The sequence below is a fragment of the Castanea sativa genome, chromosome 7, assembly GCF_040712315.1.
Source record: "Castanea sativa cultivar Marrone di Chiusa Pesio chromosome 7, ASM4071231v1".
NCBI classification, from domain to species: domain Eukaryota; kingdom Viridiplantae; phylum Streptophyta; class Magnoliopsida; order Fagales; family Fagaceae; genus Castanea; species Castanea sativa.
In genome coordinates, this window is record NC_134019.1 from 46,391,855 (window position 1) to 46,412,476 (window position 20,622).

Here is a 20,622-nt window from a genome sequence, read left to right on the forward strand (position 1 = left end):
AAGTCCAAGTAAAAACAAAATTCATGAACAAGCTCGTGCCCAAGTTTAAAAAAAAAAAAATGTTCATGAATAAGCTCATGAATATTGTGGACTTAGTAATTGGCCAGATATGAACCATGAATATTGTGGGCTTGGTAATTGGCCCAATATGAGCCATGAATATTATGGGCTTGACCATTATATTCCTATCTTACAAAAACTTTAAATAATTGAGATTTGAGAGTTTAAGATTACTCATAAAAACCAAATAAGTTTGATAATAATAAGCTTGATAATATATTGGATATGATTTCAAGCTTAAAAATTTAATAGGATATTTGAGCTCGAGCTCAAATCAAGCTAGACTTTTAACGAGCTCAAATAAATCAAGCTAGACTTTTAACGAGCTCAAATTTGAAGCTTCGTTTATAAGCTAATTCAAGGTTAAGCTGTGCTTAAATATTTTACATTCATTGTCAAGCAAGGTCCAACTCTACCTAAATATTTTACATTCATTGTCAAGTCAAGCTTTGAATACTCACAAAAATTGAGACTTTTATCATGGTAAAAACATGTATTCTCACAATCTTTTACTTAATTCATAATCAAAACTAATAAAATTAAAAACAAATATTTCTCTAATCGTATAATTTGTCAAATCATCAATAATGAAAAGTATAATGAAAATTGTTGGAACTTAGCACTTGAGTATTCTCTTTGTACAGTGCTTTTTTCAGGACTCAGTAGGAGCCCCCTGTCACTGCAAATGAGCTGTAGCAGTACTATCCACTAAGTCCTCGTCGACCAACCCAACAAAAATATTGCCTCTAAAGATAGGCCAAAAAAGGAGGCCACACGTCCACTAATCACAACCATTTCTTTTTGGTTTTGCTTTTTTGTTGGGATAGATATTAGCCCCCTCATCATTTGAATGTCCTCAGAAAGATGCAAATTCATAAATCATCACTCTCACAAACAGTACCTTAAAAACTGGCAGAGCAAGGAAAGAGAGAATTATAGCGCCCCACAAGCTAAAGGCATGCTTGCTTGCTCTATTGCAATCAAAGAAATGAAGAGAATAAAGCTGCAGCTCTAGCCGGGTTTTGGATCTTACTACTTGTTCTTTCTATATAATATTTGTACATAATTAAAAGTTCAAAATAGTGAAATACATGCTTAGCTTAACATAACACCCCCCCCCCCCCCAAACAACCATCTAATTTAGGCCTAAAGTTTTTAGCAAACATACAAAATGACCCAAATTCTCTTTTTTTTTTTTGTCAATTTTGATTTAACCATTAGTCAATCAAACCTTTACCATACCATTATGATATGGTTTGGTATATGACCCAAAATATGAGCAAAAAGCTAAGAACCAAAGCACCTTTTTCCCTAACTTCTTTTTTTTTCCTTCTTTTCACATGTCTCTCTTTATAGAGCGATCCCAGTCTGCAAAGTAGTGGCATTGAACCCCACCTGTTGTTGCTGCTGCTGTGGTGGTTGCTCAACCTCCCACCTTGCCTTGGCTATGACTCCATCATGCACAGGCACGTACTCCTAATCAAAACAAACAAAATACAGTGTCATCATTTACAAGCAAACAACACACATAAAAGAACCATACACTAAAGATGGTAATCTGATAAAGATTCCTTCTCTAAAACTCAAATTGTCCTTTCCAAACATATGCTCTAAATATGATACATCCTAAAGACAAACAAAAGTTCCATGACAAAAGCAAAAAAACAAATATTGAACTAACCCTTTTATCCTTACCCACCTCAAGTTTTTGAACAAGCTCTTTGGCATTAGGAGCAGACACAATGATGTGGCGCTGAGAAGGCTTGATGAAGCCATCATCCACTGCTTTGTCAATAAAAGTGAGAAGGGAGTTGTAGTACCCATCAACATTCAGAAGGCCCACCTACATGGTTTTGGAATTGATAAATTAGGTTTTTTTGCAAAAAATACAACACCCCAAAGACTTTTATTAATATTTGTTTATGCTTACAGGCTTGTCATGTATACCCAGTTGAGCCCAAGTTATGACCTCCAATAGCTCTTCCAAAGTTCCATACCCACCTGAAAGTTTCAAAGTGGTGAGAAGAGAAAAAAGCTCCATTGATTTTTATTTGGGAACCAAAAGGCTAAAGTGTAGCTTTGTACATATTAGTATTATTTGTTAAGAGAGAGAGATGGGACCTGGTAGGGCAATAAAACAATCAGAATGGCGGGCCATTTCTGCTTTTCTTTGATGCATGTCGGCTACTGGCCTTACTTCCCCAACCGTTTCACCTGTTAGCTATGGCTCCACCATACACATAAGCATTTTCAGACACACCATGAAGCAAAAAGGTCTAAACTTCAAAACCAGAACTAATAATTACCAAACATTATCAAACAGAAACACCATGGATCTTTAAAAAGGTCTAAACTTTAAACCCAAAACACAATTCAGAGGTTAAAAAGAACCCAAATGAGATTAAGATTAGGCACCTCTTTGCACATTAGAGTCCTGGGGATGATTCTGCGAACCAAAATCCAAAAAAAGAGAATCGTGTAAGCTATGTTAAAAAAGAAAAGACCCAAAAATTTCATAAACATCAAACTCATGAAAGTGAAAATATAGTACCCAAGAACTTTGCCCCCACCACGATGCACAGCTTGTGAAACCAGACCCATTAGCCCAACACTCCCACCTCCATACACAAGGTCCAGCCTCCTTGACACCTTCACATACATTTAATAAACATATAATATTAATACACCACAAAAAAAACTCAAGAGAACAAGTTGAAAACGAAATAGAAAACAAAAATGTAAAACAAACACAGACACAAGCTGATTATAATTCAGTTTCATGAATGGTGAATCATTAAGGTAAACTAGTAAAAGTACCAGCTCTTGGGCTAACTCAATGGCAGCATCTCTATAGCAATTTCTCTTCCCAGTGCTGCTGCCACAGAAAACACAAACCCTCTTGAATCTTGAACTCACAACTTTTCCTTCCATTTTTCTCTCTCAAAGATTCCAACTTGGCTATAAGCTGTTTGGTTTACAAGCACTACAGAAGGAATAAAAATTATTATGAAGATAGAGGAAGCTTCACTGCTACTGGGGTATCATCAAGTTATGTGGAACAGGCACTATATATAGACTCCACAAAATACTATATTACTATAAAGGAACAGACTTTATGGAAAATCTTAAAAAATAAAAAAATATATATATTAAATACAAATACAAACACAAAAAAATCAAAAAAAAGAAGTGAATGGATAGGGATGAAGTAAGACAAAAAGGCAAAGCAATTGAAACAGTGAGGGAGTGTGCGTGTGGGTATAGTCTATAATTCTGTATTTCTGTAAACAATTGCTCCCCCATGCCATACACGTGTCCTTCTCTAGTGGCAGAATATGGTGGTTTCGTGCTCCGTCTGGTAACATAAGCATCTTAATTTATTGAACCAAAAAGAATTTACTCTCCCACCTCCTAGTCCTACAACTACTACAAGGTAAACCAATAAGGCCTCCACAGTGTCCTTCTTTCTTTCTCTCTATCTCGTTTTTAATGCACGCAATCATAACTTGGATGGCTATAACACGTGCAGAGAGACTCGCTGCATCAAATCAAAGATTAACAACATTTATAATATTAAAAACCCAATTGAAAGTTTATTTACGTTTACTATATGCAACAAGTTTCTTTTTTACTTTTCACATTGCAAATTTGCCAATCCCATGAAAACCCCAAAAACTTAAAAAGTCTATTGCTGCTTTCGGACTTTCGGTCCACACAAGAAATCTCTCTGAAAAAAGAAAAAGAAAAAGAAAAAAAGCCCACCAATTATCCACAGCTTTGTTGCAAGTAGAGAGCTTTATCAGGCATTTCAAGGTACTTCATGGGATTGGTAGTTTAAAAATGGCTTTACTTTACAAAGTTGCTAATGCTACCACCACACAAAAGTTAATACCAATTTTTTGCTTGGTTATAAGAGTCATTAGTATACAGTGACATTATTAACTTGCAGTGGCTTTAAATGTTCTTCATTAAAAGTTACATCATCATGACAATGATTAATTATCATAATTACCGACTTCTTATTGATCTTACAACTGATGGTTTGTACTCACAAAGTATAGTTAATCATTAGTAAACATCTAGTCCACTTTTTTTTAGTTTTTTTCGGCTATGCTAAGACAAAGATTTAACTAATATTTTAGTACCAACATTTTCGTGATATGTTTGTTAAAGATTTTCCGTGGTCTCTGTCCTTTTTAAGTTTGTATATCTAGCCTTTCTTTGAATTAGTTTTTTCAGTTACTTTATTGACTTACTTATTTATGTATAATTCTTTTAAGTCTTATTTCTTTTGAACAATACTAAATACACATGATTTTTTTATAAATTTACAACGATTGGGTTAACAAGTTATTATTGACCCTCATTATAATCCATTACTAACATTATTATTATTATTATTTTATTTACAACCTTTCATCTTAACAATAGTAAAAACAATAGATAATTAACCACATATATTAATTAATCACCTAGCAAAAGTTCAATACAATACAAGAGGTTTCATGATAACCACCCTTTTACATAAATACTACCATCTTACTCTACATGAGAAAAAAAAAATTGGACCCCTAATTTATGATATATTGGACCAGTTAAAAGGAAATTCTACATATGTGCATGACATATGCCGAGGAAATGAATAAAGATTAAAAGTCCTATTCACATTGAAAGAAAGAGATCGAAGCGCCGCCCAAGTAATCATCCTACAATAGTTCAGTTTATACTCTACAACCTAAAAAGTGTAGTGAAAATTTCTAAATTGAAAGGGACTTGTTGCAAGTAACAATCAATTCTGGCATAGAAATTGGGAATTGAAACTTTGTTTTCGAAAGTTGGGTTTAGCACTTAGCAAAGCAGCCTCCTCCTATTTTCCTACATACCCAGTGGTATATAATGTAGATGTAGAGGTAGAGCCCACACGGAACCTCACCTCTAGAAGCCACCATTTGTGATTGGATGATGGATAGGGCTGGGTATATGGGACCCATTCTATTGAAGTGATAGAAGAACTTATAATTGGGTTGTGCTTTGCAATTCTGGCTGTGTGTGTGGTGTCAATGGATTACTGGGTCTCACTGTCTTTGAGGTCTGTGAAGGACTGATGGGCTCCTCACTTCATCTAAGACGTTCCCAATTTAACGCACCTCTGACAAGTTCATTATGCCCTCTCCTTTTTCTTTAATTCATGTGTCAGCTGTAGCCAAAGTAATAGTGAGGGATGAGACAACTAAAGATTCAGATATATTGGCCCCACTATATGAATGTAATTTAATGAGGAATGTCTCAGGACTCAAAAATAAAAATAAATGAGGAATGTCTCGTGAGCTTGAATTCGAATGTGTCATCTGTATTTTGGGTTGTGTTAGAGCATCTACAACAATGGAGCTAAATATTTATATAGTTATTTTAGCTCCACTCAAATTCAAAAAGTCCTCCTGCAGCAGTGGAGGCAAAGCTAAATATTTTTAGCTTTGCGCTACAGTGCTCATGTATCAATACATGAGCATTGTAGCTGAAAGCTATAAAAAAATTAAAAAAAAAATTATTCAAGTTTGGGATTAAAAAACAATATACGCTCTTTTTTTTTATTCAGATTTATTCACGCTCCCCTCTCTCTTTCTCTCTCATAGTCACCGAACAAGTAAGTCTCTTTCTCTCTCAACCCTCTCAAAGCTCACCGCCGATCAAGCATCTCGAAGCTCTCAACTCTCAACTCTCTCAAGCTCACCGCCGATCAAGCCTCAGCCCACGCCGATCAACCCTTTCAACTCTCTCAAAACTCTCTCAAGCTCACCACCGCCGGCCCTCTTAGCTCAGACCTACGCCGACCCACGCCGATCAACCCTTTCAGCTCAGACCCACCGCCGATCAACTCAGACCCACCTCTCTGTTTCACTTCCGTCGATCAGACCAATCCACCGATCAAACCCACGCCTCTGTCCACCATCTCAATGCTCACCCAACGCCAATTCACCGCCGATCCGCCGATCAGACCTCCGCCTCAATCCACTTCTCTTCCGCCGATCAGACCCACGCCGACACTGTCCTCCTCACCGAAGCCCAGCTCTATGATTGATGATTTTTATTTTGTTTATAATTGGTGATTTTGTTTGGTCTGGGTTGAGGAAAAAGATTGAAGATTTCGGTTGGTTTTTTTTTTTTTTTTTTGCTGCTGTGGACTGGTGGTGGTGGTGGTGGTGGTTGTGATTGTGGCTGATGGTAAAGGTGGTTGTGATTGGTTGTATGAATGTTTTTTGAGTTGTGGGATATATTATTTTATTGTAGGAGATATATTATTTTATTGTGATGTTTATATTATTTTATTATGTTAAAAGCTAAAATAGATCCACTGCTGCAGCATATGTGTAGATATGTATAGGTAAAATAGATAAAGTAACCTTTGGTGAAGCTAAAAAGCTAATTTTTTAGCTCCACTGCTGTGGATGCTCTTAGGTTGTATAATGTTGGCTAATTTCATGATAACTTTATGTTGTAATTTTGGGTTATGAATAATATTGTAATTGCGCTAAGGGTGTTATTTGGATAGAAAATTAAAGTTGAAGTTTACTGTGCATGATTGAAGACATTGTTGGGTCCCGAGTCCCAACTAATATTATTGCCAAAACTATCTAATCAAAATAATAATCACACACAAAAATATAAATATTTAGATAGAAAACTTTTTATCCTCACAATGAAAAATCATGGGACAAATCTAAATAATTTTACTATTTTAAAATTTATTACAATAGGTTTTGTGTATGTCTCACAACTAAAGAAAAAATTTTCTTATTTTTCTTTGTTTTCACACACTCTTTTTGTGTCTCACGGCTAAAGAAAAACCTCTTTGTTTTTCTTTGCTCTCACACACACACTAATTATCTCTCTAAAAAGTGGCAAAACTTTGCTCTCTCCATTTTGTTTTCTTTTCCACGCACAGCTCTCTTTTGACTTTTTCTCTAAGCGGCTCCCTCTTGGTTGCTCTCTTAACTCTCTTGTGCAACTTCCTCTTTCTTTATTTTCTGTTCAATATGCGGCACATTTTTCTTCTAATGTGACACGCCCTTATTGCTACTATCTACCTTATGCAGCATACTAATCCTTGCTTTTATAAGCAAGTCTACCACCACACATGAATCCTAGGAAAAGATGGCTTCCTAACACCACTTTAACTAGAATTTTTGTCATGCATGTGGCTAGTTGTCGGCTAACTTTAGACAAGCCCCTTAAGAAGCTCTACTCTTATGTGGGCTAGACCATAGTGCTTGATGCATCCAACAATCTCCCCCTCCAGCCCACTGATGAGAGGAGATTTTCAATCCAACTCTTCAATTCGAACCCATGCCAATCAAGCTGACACCAAACTTAACCTTCTTTATTATCTTTACCAACATGAGAACACTTCATCAATATCAATACCTTTCATTCTCAAAAAATTAATTTCATTTTGAATTTCTTTAATCCAATCCTTTGGCTCCCCCTCATTAGAAGCTCAATTATTTTGAAACTAACAATTTGATGTTCTCTAGTAGCTCTCTTCCCACAAGGTTCAACAATATCTAATAAAGGATATTGCTTCCCTTGCTCAAGACCTCCAAAGTCTTTCACTTCATCATCATCCCATGTAGCCTTAGCTTCTTCATATTTTTCATCACCTATCACCTCCTTTTCTGAAGCACTATTAGGCAATGAGAATTTCACCCTCTTGATATCATCACCTTCAATTCAAACTCTCATCTTTTGAGTCTTCTCAATTTCTTTTATCTTAATGAACTTCTTTTTACAGGTCTTCACACAAGTCCTATGCATACTGCAACAAGCATGCCCTTTTGCAACAACCAATGAACCTTTTTTAGTAAGTTTTCATCTTACATTACCAAGGTAGTTACAATAATTTGCTCAATCCATAGCCAATCTAGAAAACACATTCATCCTTAAATTTGGAACGTATCGCACATCTTTTAACATCATAATGCTACCAACATTGGTTTCGATGCACACATTACCAATTCCCACAATTTTTGAGTAACTCAAATTACCTATCTTCACTATACTAAAATCTCCTGCTTTGTACATGGTAAACAACCTCTTCATAGGGATAACATGGTGGGAGGCTGCAAAATCAATAACCCACTCAACATCATTATTAGACAATGAGAATTTCACCCTCTTGATATCATCACCTTCAATCCCAACTCTTATCTTTCGATTCTTCTCAAAATCTTTAATCTCAATCTTTAATCTTTTTGTAACAACTAATGAACCTTTTTTAGTAAGTTTCCATCTTCCATTACCAAGGTAGTTACAATAAGCTACTCAATCCATAGCCAATGTAGAAAACACATTCATCCTTAAATCTGGAACATATCGCACATCCTTTAACATTACAATGCTACCAACATTGGTTTCAATGCACACATTATCAATTCCCACAATTTTTGAGTAACTCAAATTACCCATCTTCACTATACCAAAATCTCCTGCTTTGTATGTGGTAAACAATCTTTTCATAGGGATAACATAATGGGAGGCTGCAAAATCAATAACCTACTCAACACCATTATTAGCAACATGCTCACACTTTTGCTCTTCAACATAAAGTACCACAACATCCTCAAGAATCACAACAACTATAGTATTTTTCTCACTATCATTCTTTTCATCTTTTCCTTTAGTTTATTCTTTATTCCAATGCCAAAAATCTCTTCTTATGTGGCCATTTTCCCACAATAGAAGCATTCTCTAGTTTTCTTAAACTGAGATCTATCTCTTGATTGTGACCTACTATCGAATTTTCGATTATTAGGTCCTCTACTTCTACCTTTGCTTTTGTTCTCCATGACAAAAGCTTGATCTTGCGCATTGTCTATATTCGCATCTCTCTTACAAACCTCTTCACTTAAAATCAAATCTCGAATCATCATATTTGAGTTTGTTTTTTCCTACAGAATTACTCACTTCCATTCTCATGGCTTCCCAACTATTTGGTAAAGAAGCTAAAAGAGTTAATGCACGAACCTCACCATCAAATACAATTTCCATCAAGGATAATTGATTTGTGATTGTATTGAACTCATTCAGATGCTGCACTACAGGAGTGCCTTTTGCCTTCTTCAGATTAATCAACTTCTTCATCAAATGCACATTGTTGTTAACTGACGGCTTTTCATACATGCCAGACAAAACCTTCATTAGATCCACTACAGTCTTTTCCTTCACAACATTGTGCGCAATTAATCTTTATAAAGTTAATCGAATTACTCCCAATACCTATCTATCAAGAAGGTTCCAGCTTTCAACCTTCATAGTTTCAAGTTTCTTCCTATAAAGATAATCTTCTATCCAGATCCTCTAATACCCAAAGTCTATTCCATCAAACTTCTTTATTCCTGAAACCTTGCCTTCTTCTTCGGCCATTACTTCCACTCAAACCTTAGCTCTGATACCACTTGTTGGGTCTCGAATAGTATTATTACCAAAACTATCAATTCAAAATAATAATCACACACAAAAACACAAACATTTACGTGAAAAACCTTTATCCTCGAAGGGAAAAACCACGAGACAAATGTTGAATTATTTCGCTATTATCAAATCAATTATAATAATTATTTTATATGTCTTACAGCTAAAGAAAAATCTCTCTTATTTTTATTTGTTCTCACATACACTCTTTTTGTGTCTCACAGTTAAAGAAAAACCACATTATTTTTCTTTACTCTCTATCTCTCTCTCACACACACACTAATAATCTCTCTAAAAGGTGGCAACACTTTGCTCTCTCATTTTAATTTTCTTCTCCACGTATAGTTCTCTCTCGGTTGTCTTCTTTTTCTCTAAGCAACTCCCTCTTAGCTACTTTCTCAATTCTCTAGTGCGGCTTCCTCTTTCTCTATTTTCTATTCAATATGCGGCACATTTTTCTTATGCGACACACGCTTGCTGTTGCTATCTACCTTATGCAGCACACTAATTCTTGCTTTTATAAGCAAGTCTGCCGCCCCACATGAATCCTAAGAACTTATGGATTCCTAAGACTGCTTTAACTAGAATTCTTGTCATGCACATTGTCATGCACGTGGCTAGTTGTTGGCTAACTTTGGACAAGCCCATTAAGAAGCTCTACTCATATGTGGGCTAGACCATGGTGCTTGATGCACCCAACAATTTTTTAAGCAAGAGCTTATGAATTTATCAAGCAGACTCGGAGTTTGACAAAAAGTCTCGTTAGAACATTAGTATTAATGGAGGTCAATAGGTAAAATGCTATATTTAGCAACTAAATATAACAAAAATGGAACAAAAGGCTAATGCATTAGTGGAGCAAAAGCCATATTTTTCTGCTCTTGAGCTATCTTTGGCTGTGTGCACTGCACCTATGATGCTAAAAAAAACAATATTTTATTTAAAGATATATTATTTTATTGTGTTGTTGGTGGTGGTGATTATTATTTATTGTAGTAGATATATTATTTTATTGTGTTATTTATACTATTTTATTGTGTTGAATACTAAAATAAAACTACTGATATTCGGTATTTTGTAAAATAAAGTAATAAAATAGATATAGTAGTTTTTTGTATTGTTAAATTGCTAAATTTTTTATACCACTAATACTGATTCTTGTAGATGCTCGCTCGAGACTCAGTCAAGTGAACCATATTATCGAAAGCACCGACCTTACTTTTCACGGCTTTTTTTTTTTTTGGGGGGGTTGGGGTTGAATTTCCACAGCTGTTTTTGTAGTTACATTAAGCTCAAACCGTATTGGTATGTGTGAACCTTATTTTAACCCCAATTACTATACAGAAAGACAACTACAAAAATAAAGAGTAAACCTAGAGAGAGAATCTATTGTCTTCCAAGAACTCTTCATTGAATACACTTGGGAGTTTTATTGTTTTAACATCTTAATCACTACTGTGTTGTTGGACCTTGATCACGGAAGCACAATGACAAACCCAAATCTTCAAGATCTTGAAATGATCAATAGATCAATCTACAATCGGCGCGACTGTTTGCGAAGCAGATCAAGTAAAAGGTGTTAAGGCATGAGTATATAGTAATTAGTAGGACAAGAAGATTTACAGTGTCTAATTACATGTACAAGGATGTTGTATACTTGTATGAACTAAGTCTATACTGCAACAACCTTTTATTAGTTGCTTTGCCCTTTGGATTTTGATTCAACAATGTTTTTACCTTGTTTAATTACAAGGGTTTTCACGTCATGAAGAATTATGTCTCTCATGTGATTATGTATTTAGTTTACATTATTTTTTTAATTGAAAGTGGGTTTCAGTTAGTTCAGCTGGTAAAATTTATAATGCTTGAATAAAAGATTTGAGACTTAATCTCCGTCTACACCAAAAACTAATTGGTGTCTTGGTCTAATAATAAAAAACTATTATCAGAAGCGAACGCAATAGATTGAAACTTTCTAAAAAAAAAAAAAAAAAAAACTACATTGAAATATCCTACTTGAGTTAATTTGTTAAAATTGGGAATTAAGCCATATAGGATCTTTATTTATTTATTTAAATGAATAAGTCAAAAGCCTTTTTTGAGTATTAACGTATGGTTGTTTATTTGTGTGTTAAAAAAAATATATTGAAGAGTTTTATTTTTATATGAAAAATATTGAAGAGTGAATGTTAATGCTCGAATTAGGATATTATTTATAATATATTAAAGTTTGGGTGTGTAAATACACTTATAATTTTGGGTAGGTAAGTGTAATTAATTAATCCAATAGATTATGTTGCGAACTTATACAAAATTACTGTGACTACTGACTACCTCTTATTTGCAATCAATCATTACAAAAAAAAAAAAAAAAAAACTAAACTTTTTCTAGCATCGCATGAATGGGTTTACAATTTATCTCGTAGTTTGGAGTTTGGAATGAAGTGAGACATGCATGTTCTATACGCATGGTCCCTCGTACGTACGGCAGTATCAGGGAGTATCAGTATCTGCAAGTATCACAGTAGTATGTATTTTCATTCACACACTCACTCAGGTCCAAGAACTAAACATGTGGGGGAGTGATGTGCGGTGAAAAAGGCAGAGAATGGCATGGCCATTAATTCAACATGGTCGGAGAGGCCACAATCAAATGACGATACAAACAGTGAAATCTGCAAACATATATATGCAACCCCTAGGAGTGAAAAGAGGCTAAAGAGATGGGCAATTTGGCTTAAAAAGCGGTGCGGCGCAATGATTTCCCTGCGCCGCCTATCATTTATATCTAAGACTATCATTGTACCATCCTTGTTAAAATTAATGACTTGTTGTATTCTCTGTTGGACTTTTTTGGAAAATGTTTTCCCTTTCTGTTCATGAGCTCCACTTGCCTTAGTGAACCATTTTCTCACCATGGACCACGAAAAAGAAATTAACAATTTTATAGAATATGACTGGTAAACAACATGTCATTCCATAACTTGTTGCATCGATGGACATTACATTCCAAAAGGAATCTAAGACTTCTTCAATACAAGGCACAAGCACAGTCTCCATCAATAACTTGAGCATGCCTAACAAAAACACGCATGTACTGCCTTATTTTCCATTCCTACCTATGTGGGACACTTCCCCCATCTTCTAAACTCCTTCAATCTTCTTCTTCTTCCTTCTTGTTTCCTCAATAATGTGTCCAAAATCTTAGATGAATTTGGTTCATTCGACCTCAGCACTTGTACAATGCCAAGGGAGTCACCTTCAGACACAACTTCCCCTACAACATCTCTTTCAAATGTTAAACCACTATTTGGGTTTGTAATTGGGACATTAAAACCATTTTTAAAGCTTGACGACATGTGTTGTATGTTATCCATCATATTATGCCTCAACTTTTTTATGCATTGTACATGTTATTGACTATTTTTAGTTTAAATGAATAATTGAGTGCAAAAATTAGGGTTTAGAAAAAATTATGCCATTTTACAAGAGTATTACATTATCTTACAAAAGTGTATCATCTAGTTAAATAGTTTCTTATTCTTCTTAATTACTTAGAAGAAAAAAGTGTCTCATTTCTATTTGGCATTTAGGTTCACAACCTTTATCTCTTAGTATCTCAGCTCTTTATGGGCTGTTTGGTAGGGTGTTTTGAACAACAGTTTTCAGTGTTTAAACAGTATTACGCGTATTTTCACACACTTTTTCACTTACACGTATTTTCAAAAAATAAAATCAACATTATTATAACAACATTACCAAACGGCCACTTAGTCTATAAAAATAGTTGCATGCAAGGCTACAATGGGAAATAAGAGAAGCCACATGAGTAGAATAATATAAGGCTCCAAGAAATATTTGGAATATCCCATTCCCATGTTGGCGTGAAGCTCTTGTGAATTCGCTAGATACAAAGCTTTTCTCCAAATCCATCTAGAGGAATCTTTCTCGACCCTTTGTATCTAACAAATTATGTGATGATTTATAAAAGAGAAATATCATATCTATAATATTTTCATAATATTTTTACAATAAAACTTAAGTGACAAGCTGTTATTAGTTATTACTGGTAAGTAAAAAAGTAATTTTAATAGTGGATTCAAATTAGAATTAATAACAACTTATCACCTGTTATTTGTTGTGAAAATATTGTAGACGTGACATTTCTCTTTATAAAAACATCCATTTGTATTAAGTCACATTATTTATTAAATTATGAGTAATGCTACAATCACAAACTATTTTATAACATTTTACAAACTATTGATGTGTCCAACTTCTTATTAGTTTTCATCTAGGCCCACCATTAATATCACTTTTGTATTTACCAATTACTACTTATCACTTCTAGGGGTGTCCACCCATGACCCGGACTCGACCCACCTACTGGAACTGACCCACCTGTGACCGACCCGAGAGCTTCGTCGATCGGCTACGGGTTACAGATCCTAAAAACCAACTTCGGTGGGTCGATTGACGGGTTTTCTCCTCTAAAACCCACCTTAACTGACCTGATCGTGAAACTTAACAAATACAGCGATCCAAGCTTTTTCCCATGAGTTTTTGGTCAAAATACTTTAGATCTAACAAGATTTATGCTGTATTTGAGGAGATCTCATCGAATCTAGTCAGATCTCAGTCAGATCTGGTGGAAATCTCACCAAATCTAACAAGATCTCACTAGATCTAGTGAGATCTTTGCCGGATCCAGCGATGTTTCACCTAAAATGCATTGTTTTGGTCGGATTTCTCCATAGTGGATGGTTTCTACCCAACCGACCACTTTCCAACATGAATTCGACTGCTCCAATCCAACTCTCTCACCAGTCGACAACGAGTCTAAACTTCCTCCACTTGATTCTGTTAGGTTGGTCTTGGGTTGGGCACAAACCCGACTCGAACCAACCCATGGACACCCTTAACCACATCAGTAGTTTGAAAAAAAATTTGTAAAAAAGTTTGCATCTCTAGCATTACTCTTACATTATCTAATCTAATCAAATGCCTCATTAAAGAAGTCAATTGACTAAAAGCACATGTAAATAATCGTTTAAATAGCCACATATATACATATGGTTGAATGAATTTAATTTCCTCTAAACTATTTTGAAGGTATACTCTACCCATAATATATTGTCAAACTAGCTTTTAGAAGGGAACAAAAATGTTTCCTAAGACAAATCTTTTAGCAATCGAAAAAGAAAACTTTGGAGGCTACACAATTTGAGCATATCCTAAATAATACGAGAAGTGCTACGTTTACAATATTTTCACAACAAATCATAGGTGATAATTTTTTTATTGATTCTAATTTGGATACATAACTTACATTATTTTTTTGCCTACCCATAACAGCCAATGTTTCATGACTACATAGGCTCCTTAAATTTAGGAATTGGTAAAAAATTTATTAATTGGAAGGACCATGTGGCTATCTACATGTGCTCATTTTTGGGAAGTTATACATATGCATATAAAATATGATACCCGATAATCTTGGAATTTCAACTATTCAATCAAACAGAAAATCAACCGTCCTACATTCATGAGTGATGAGACATTTTTCTACATAATGTCAGTCTTAATAACTGGTTGCCATTGATTTGTATCATCTAGTTTCTTATTCTTCTTTTTAAAGTTGTAATTTACAACTATTTTGTGTTAGTTTTAATTCTGTACCAAATTTGATTGTAATTTCTTCAATCATATTTCCCTATATTTATGTGGGTTTTTAATTGTAAGAGATGAGTGTGAGAGAGTGTGAAGACTTAAGCTTAAAAGGATAAACAAGTGGATTTTGTGAGTGTCTCGCAAGAAGCTTATCCACGAAAAAGCCACATGTAGAGCACATGTCTTCAAGATAAAGAGTCATGCCAGCTTGGAGGTTTTCGTGACTGTCTCACGGGTAAGACCTTCCTGCGAAGTACTGACAAAACTTTTTGTTTGGCAAAAAGTTATGTTTTGCTTTACCAAGTCTTTACTCACATTATATATACCCTCATTACCCACAAATTGTAAGGTGTACTTTTTAGAGATAAAACCCTAGATAATACACTTGAAAGTTAGAGATTGTTATACCCACAATCATCTACACATTTTTTTGTGATTTTCTTCAACTTCTACCTTTCCATCTCTATATCCTTGAGAGGTTGATAGCGTAAACACTTATCACACACATTCTAAGTATCAAGTGAGATTTTGATACTATTGGGAAGCATTGGAAAGAGTCATTCATTGGCCGATGCAATCGGGTTGAATTGCGGGATCTGGAAAGTTAGAGAAGACAAGGTTCTAAGAAGCCAGTTGGTAGCTAGAGCTTGGAGGGCTCAAGTACATTGGGTAGACTAGGTTTGGAGGATCTTTTGTTATTCATGTACTCCAACTTTATTCTTTAGCGGATCGATTTCGATTTGGAGGGTCGCGGAGAGGTTTTTCGCCAAGTTTTTCGGTTTTCTCTTCGATTACACGTCTCAGTGTTATCTTGTATTTGCATCTTTCTTGCCTATCCTTTAAGCTTTTATTTTATTGTTGATAATTGATGAATATGGTTTAGGGTAGTGCTATCGGTTGTTTGCACTCATTTACTCTTATTCTGCATTTAGTCTAAGTTAGAGTAAAAGCAATCTAACTGTAATTTTTATTTGGGGGTCTGAACAAGTTCTTGTGTTTTCACACAAATCCAAGTTTTCACTCTTAATTATTTAGAAGAAAAAAGTGTCTCATTTCTATTTGGCATTTAGGTTCACAACCCTTATCTTTAAGTATCTCAACTCATTAGTCTTTAAAAATAGCTGCCTGCATAAAGCTCCAAGAAATATTTGGAATATCCCATTGCCATGTTGGCTTGAAGCTCTTGCGAATTGGCTAGATGCAAAACTTTTCTCTAAATCGGTTGAGAGGATCTTCTTTAACCCTATGTATCCAACAAATTATGTGATGATTTGTAAAAGAGAAATGTCATGTTTACAATATTTTTACAACACTTTTATAACAAATCTTAAGTGACAGGCTATTATTAGTTATTATTAGTGATTTAAAAAATAATTTTAATAGTGAACTGACTAAAAACACATACAGATAGTCATTTAAATAGCCACATATATATAGAGGTTGAACAAATTTTCCTCTAAACTATTTTGAAGTACACTCTATGCAAAATATATTGTCAAATTGGCTTTTAGTAGGGACAAAAAAGTTCTCTTAGACAAGTTCTTTAGCAATCAACGAAGAAAAATTTGGGGCTACACAGTTTGTTGAGCATATCTATCTATATAATAATAATAATAATAATAATAATAATAACAATAGATAAAGCAGAGAGAAAATTTAATTAAAATTCAAATTGAAATTCAATTAGAGTCTAATTTTGTGCCATGTGTCTCATCTAATCTATTTTAGAATTTTGTGCCAAGCGAGTTAATTTAGTGTAAAAATTAAATTTTAATTAGAGTTTAATTTTGCGCCACGTGTCTCATCTAATCTAAATTTTTAAATTTTTGTGCCAAATTAGTTAATTTAGTGTAAAAAACAAGGAGTCCAATATAATAAATCATAAAAAAATATAATCATATAACTAAAAAAAAGAATTGAAATTTATAAATCATCTATATATATATATGGACAATAATTGAATTCAAAAGTGCTTCACAATAATTTTAAAAAAAATGGACAATTTACATTTTATACCTAATAATATTTTTACAAAATTTTTTAAAGAGTTAATAAAATATAAAAATGACTATCAATAGTATTTAAGTTATATATATATATATATATATATATATATATATGAATTATATTATGCATCATATTGTATAACTTTAAGTGTATTCATGCATGTGCATGGAGTTACAAGCTAGTTTTATATAATAAGAGAAGTGTTACACTTACAATATTTCCACAACACTTTCACAAAAAATTATAGATAGTAATATAAGTTTGTTATTTGTTATAATTTGAATCCACAACTTAAATTATTTTTTTGCCCACTCATAACAATCAATAACAACATACCATTGTTTCTCAAAAAAAAAAAAAAAAAAAACAACAACAACAACAACAACATACCATTTAAGAAGTGTTGTAAAAATGTTATAAACATAATATTTCTCATATAATATCATTTTCTTGTTTCATATTTTGCTTTACCATTGATCACGTTTGAGGATATTAGTAATGAGTATATAAAATAGTAATGTTAGTGTGAGTGTGTGAGTGCAATCTTGTGGATGAGAAAATTCAAGTTATATATAATTTTTTTTCAAGAAACTTGTAGTTTAACTAGTAGTTTTTTTTTTAATAGAGATGATCATGATTCAAATATCCCCTACCGCTTAACTATCAAATATACCAATTTATGAAATGATTGATTTAGGAAAAATACAAATACATATTATATAAATCTTACAAATTAATGTATCAATTTTTTTTTTAAAAAGCTATCAATTTTTAAAAGCAAAAAAAAAAAATGATTTAAAAAAAAATTATGTTACTATAGCACCAATCACATTTATTGTCATGCCAATTTGTAATATTGTATACAACTTTATTACTCTAAATTCAAATCAAAATTTATTTAAGTCAATAGATGAAAGTTGGAGATTTTGTTGTTCCTATTTGAAGCATAATGATGTAATTAATGATGTAATCAATACGCCTCTTACTACTGTGCAAATGCAAAAGGTAAAATTTTAATCCACAAGTTTGACCGTCTAAAGAAGATAAATTGCGAGAATTTATTCATTCTTTATGTTGTATTACACACGTGGCCGGCCCTCTGAACCAATTCAAGTAAATCATTGCAATTTTCATGACAACCTGTACTCCTTAAATTTAGGAATTGGTAAGAATTTTTTTTTATTGGTTGGGAGTACCATGTGGCTATTTACATGCGCTCATTTTTGGGAAGTTTTATTTTCGTGCACTTATGAGACTTAAAAATTAAGTTGGATATTGGATTAAATATATGTAATTAAAAAAAATTAAGATTTTTTTTGATAATCCAATATATATATATATATATATATATATATATATATATAGTGGCGGAATTAGGATTTTAGTCTAGAGGAGGCAAAATTAAAAGACAATATTAAAAGTGAAATTTATCTAAAAAATATTAATCAACAATAATAACAAAATAAATAAACAATTGTAAGCAAATATGAATATATTTCATATTATGAAAATAAATAAACAAAAACAACCAATTCATAGCTACTAAAAAATTTACAAATTGATGGAGTAAAAATATGATTAGTGTTACTTAAAAAATATAATGAATAAATATTTGAAATTATTTTTTGTGATTGGTGACATAGCAATTTGTAAGACATAAGTAGTAAAATTTGTAATATCTCTAGCATCATTCAAAGATAAAATGATGTGAAAAGTATCATTCATAGTAAAAATAGTGTAAATAATGATATAAAAAAAATAGTGAAATAGATGGTTTGGTTACTTTCAAGTTTCAACAAGTAGAAGTCTTTTTTTTCCCCCTCCATGTGACTACTAATACAAAAAAAATAAATAAATAAATAAATAGGAGTCAGGGGGCCAGGTGCCCCTGGCCCCCCCCTCTGGCTCCGCCAGTGTATATATATATATATATATAAAAGATAGAAATTCTGCTATAGTCTAATCTATGTATATATGTGTGTGAAGTGTCTTCCTAGAAATAGAAATTCTACTCTAACCTAATCTAAGTATATATATGTGTGAAACTCCTTCCTAAAGACTTGAATCTCAGTCCTTACCCTCCACACCCCACAAACACTTATACTTGTGAAGTGACCACCGTATCAAGGATGCACGGTGGTGATAATCCAATAGTTGAAAGAAGGGGAATTGACTCCTATATATCTCTATTAAAAACATTAAGAAGTGTCAACCATTTGAATTACAAAATTCTTAACATTTTTAAGAGGCTATACATCAACCAAAATTCTTAACCATTTGTAAATATTTTATGGAGAATTGAAAAAACTGTAAACTTTTTCAATTTTCGATAAATTTTTTTCAAAAATAATATACTATTGTGTATCCGTAAGGCACAAGTTAGTAAAATCCTATTATTTTTACTAAGTTAATATAAGTGGGTTGTTGGGAAATTCAGAAAAGAAAACAAAAATAGTGGGTTGTTCAGAAATTCATATATACAGTTATCCATGTGCATAAAAAAAATATGCTACCCGAAATTCCTGGAATTTCAACTATTCAATCAAACGGAAAATCAACCTTCCTAAATTCATGAGTGATGAGACCTTTTTCTACATCTAATGCCAGTCTTAATAACTGGTTGCCATTGAGGACTCTAGCTAGGCCCGACGAAATTATCTGCACCAATCCATAAATAGTGGATGTTGCGTTGAGTTTCAAGTCTCAACCTAATATGTCGTTCCAAACCAATAAACCTCTCCTTTTTGACTTTAACCCATTATTCTTCTTATATGTCCCCATGAACATATATCTGGTTCCCCTTTGAAATGTGTCTGTGCGAGAGAGACATGGCCTTGCCAGTGGTGTTTACGTGCACAACTTTTCCAAATAGCACACATATTTGGAAATCAAACTCTTATTAAGCACTGTGTATTCCCACAAATAATTGCTATATATGAAATAAGCATTCAAAAAAGGTTGTGTTAGGTGCCCTTAACACACTATTTTATGTCAGAATTTTGGTAATCAGCTAGCTTTATGTTAATATTTTGTCAGTTTTATAGGCTTTAGAACTAGTTTTATACAATTTCTCCAATTTATTCAATTTTTTTATATAAAATAAAACTCATATTATTGCATCGATAGTTGTTAATATTTCACTTTCAAAAATTCCCTCAAACAAAGGCTTTTTGTAAGAAAGTAACATCTTATTAGTGACGTGCTTTTTAATGATTTTGAATAATCAAAGTTACTTTGGTGGAGCACCCTATTACAAAATGGACATGCCTTCTCTTTCTATTGGTGCTTCGTGTTGTAAAGCCAACCTGAAAAATGCATGACCACCATCTATATAGTATCTTCCTAATTTAGACAAATGTATGCCTTAGACTCCTAGGGAAAGGATAGAGACAAGGATGGTCTAGTAGTGTACAGGAG

At 33.3% G+C, this 20,622-nt stretch overlaps 1 protein-coding gene across 1 annotated transcript; it reads right to left on the reverse strand.

Annotated features, from left to right (window-relative positions):
• Positions 1-1,263: 1,263 nt before the first annotated feature.
• LOC142642505 (cytokinin riboside 5'-monophosphate phosphoribohydrolase LOG5-like) lies at positions 1,264-3,116 on the reverse strand. The gene is made up of 7 exons (XM_075816871.1): positions 2,878-3,116; positions 2,612-2,709; positions 2,476-2,506; positions 2,182-2,281; positions 1,991-2,061; positions 1,760-1,903; positions 1,264-1,536 (listed from the first exon to the last, which is right to left on the reverse strand). Exons 1-7 carry the CDS (start codon positions 2,989-2,991, stop codon positions 1,411-1,413), a joined length of 684 nt encoding a protein of 227 aa, XP_075672986.1. The 5' UTR covers positions 2,992-3,116; the 3' UTR covers positions 1,264-1,410.
• Positions 3,117-20,622: the final 17,506 nt, after the last annotated feature.

Excerpts from the sequence above, each read along its gene's own strand:
- LOC142642505 (XM_075816871.1), bottom strand. The coding sequence starts at position 2,991 with ATGGAAGGAAAAGTTGTGAGTTCAAGATTCAAGAGGGTTTGTGTTTTC. Across the intron at positions 2,282-2,475 it reads GGACTCTAATGTGCAAAGAG|CTAACAGGTGAAACGGTTGG; the intron begins GTGCCTAATCTT and ends GTGGAGCCATAG. Across the intron at positions 2,062-2,181 it reads TTGTTTTATTGCCCTACCAG|GTGGGTATGGAACTTTGGAA; the intron begins GTCCCATCTCTC and ends TGAAACTTTCAG.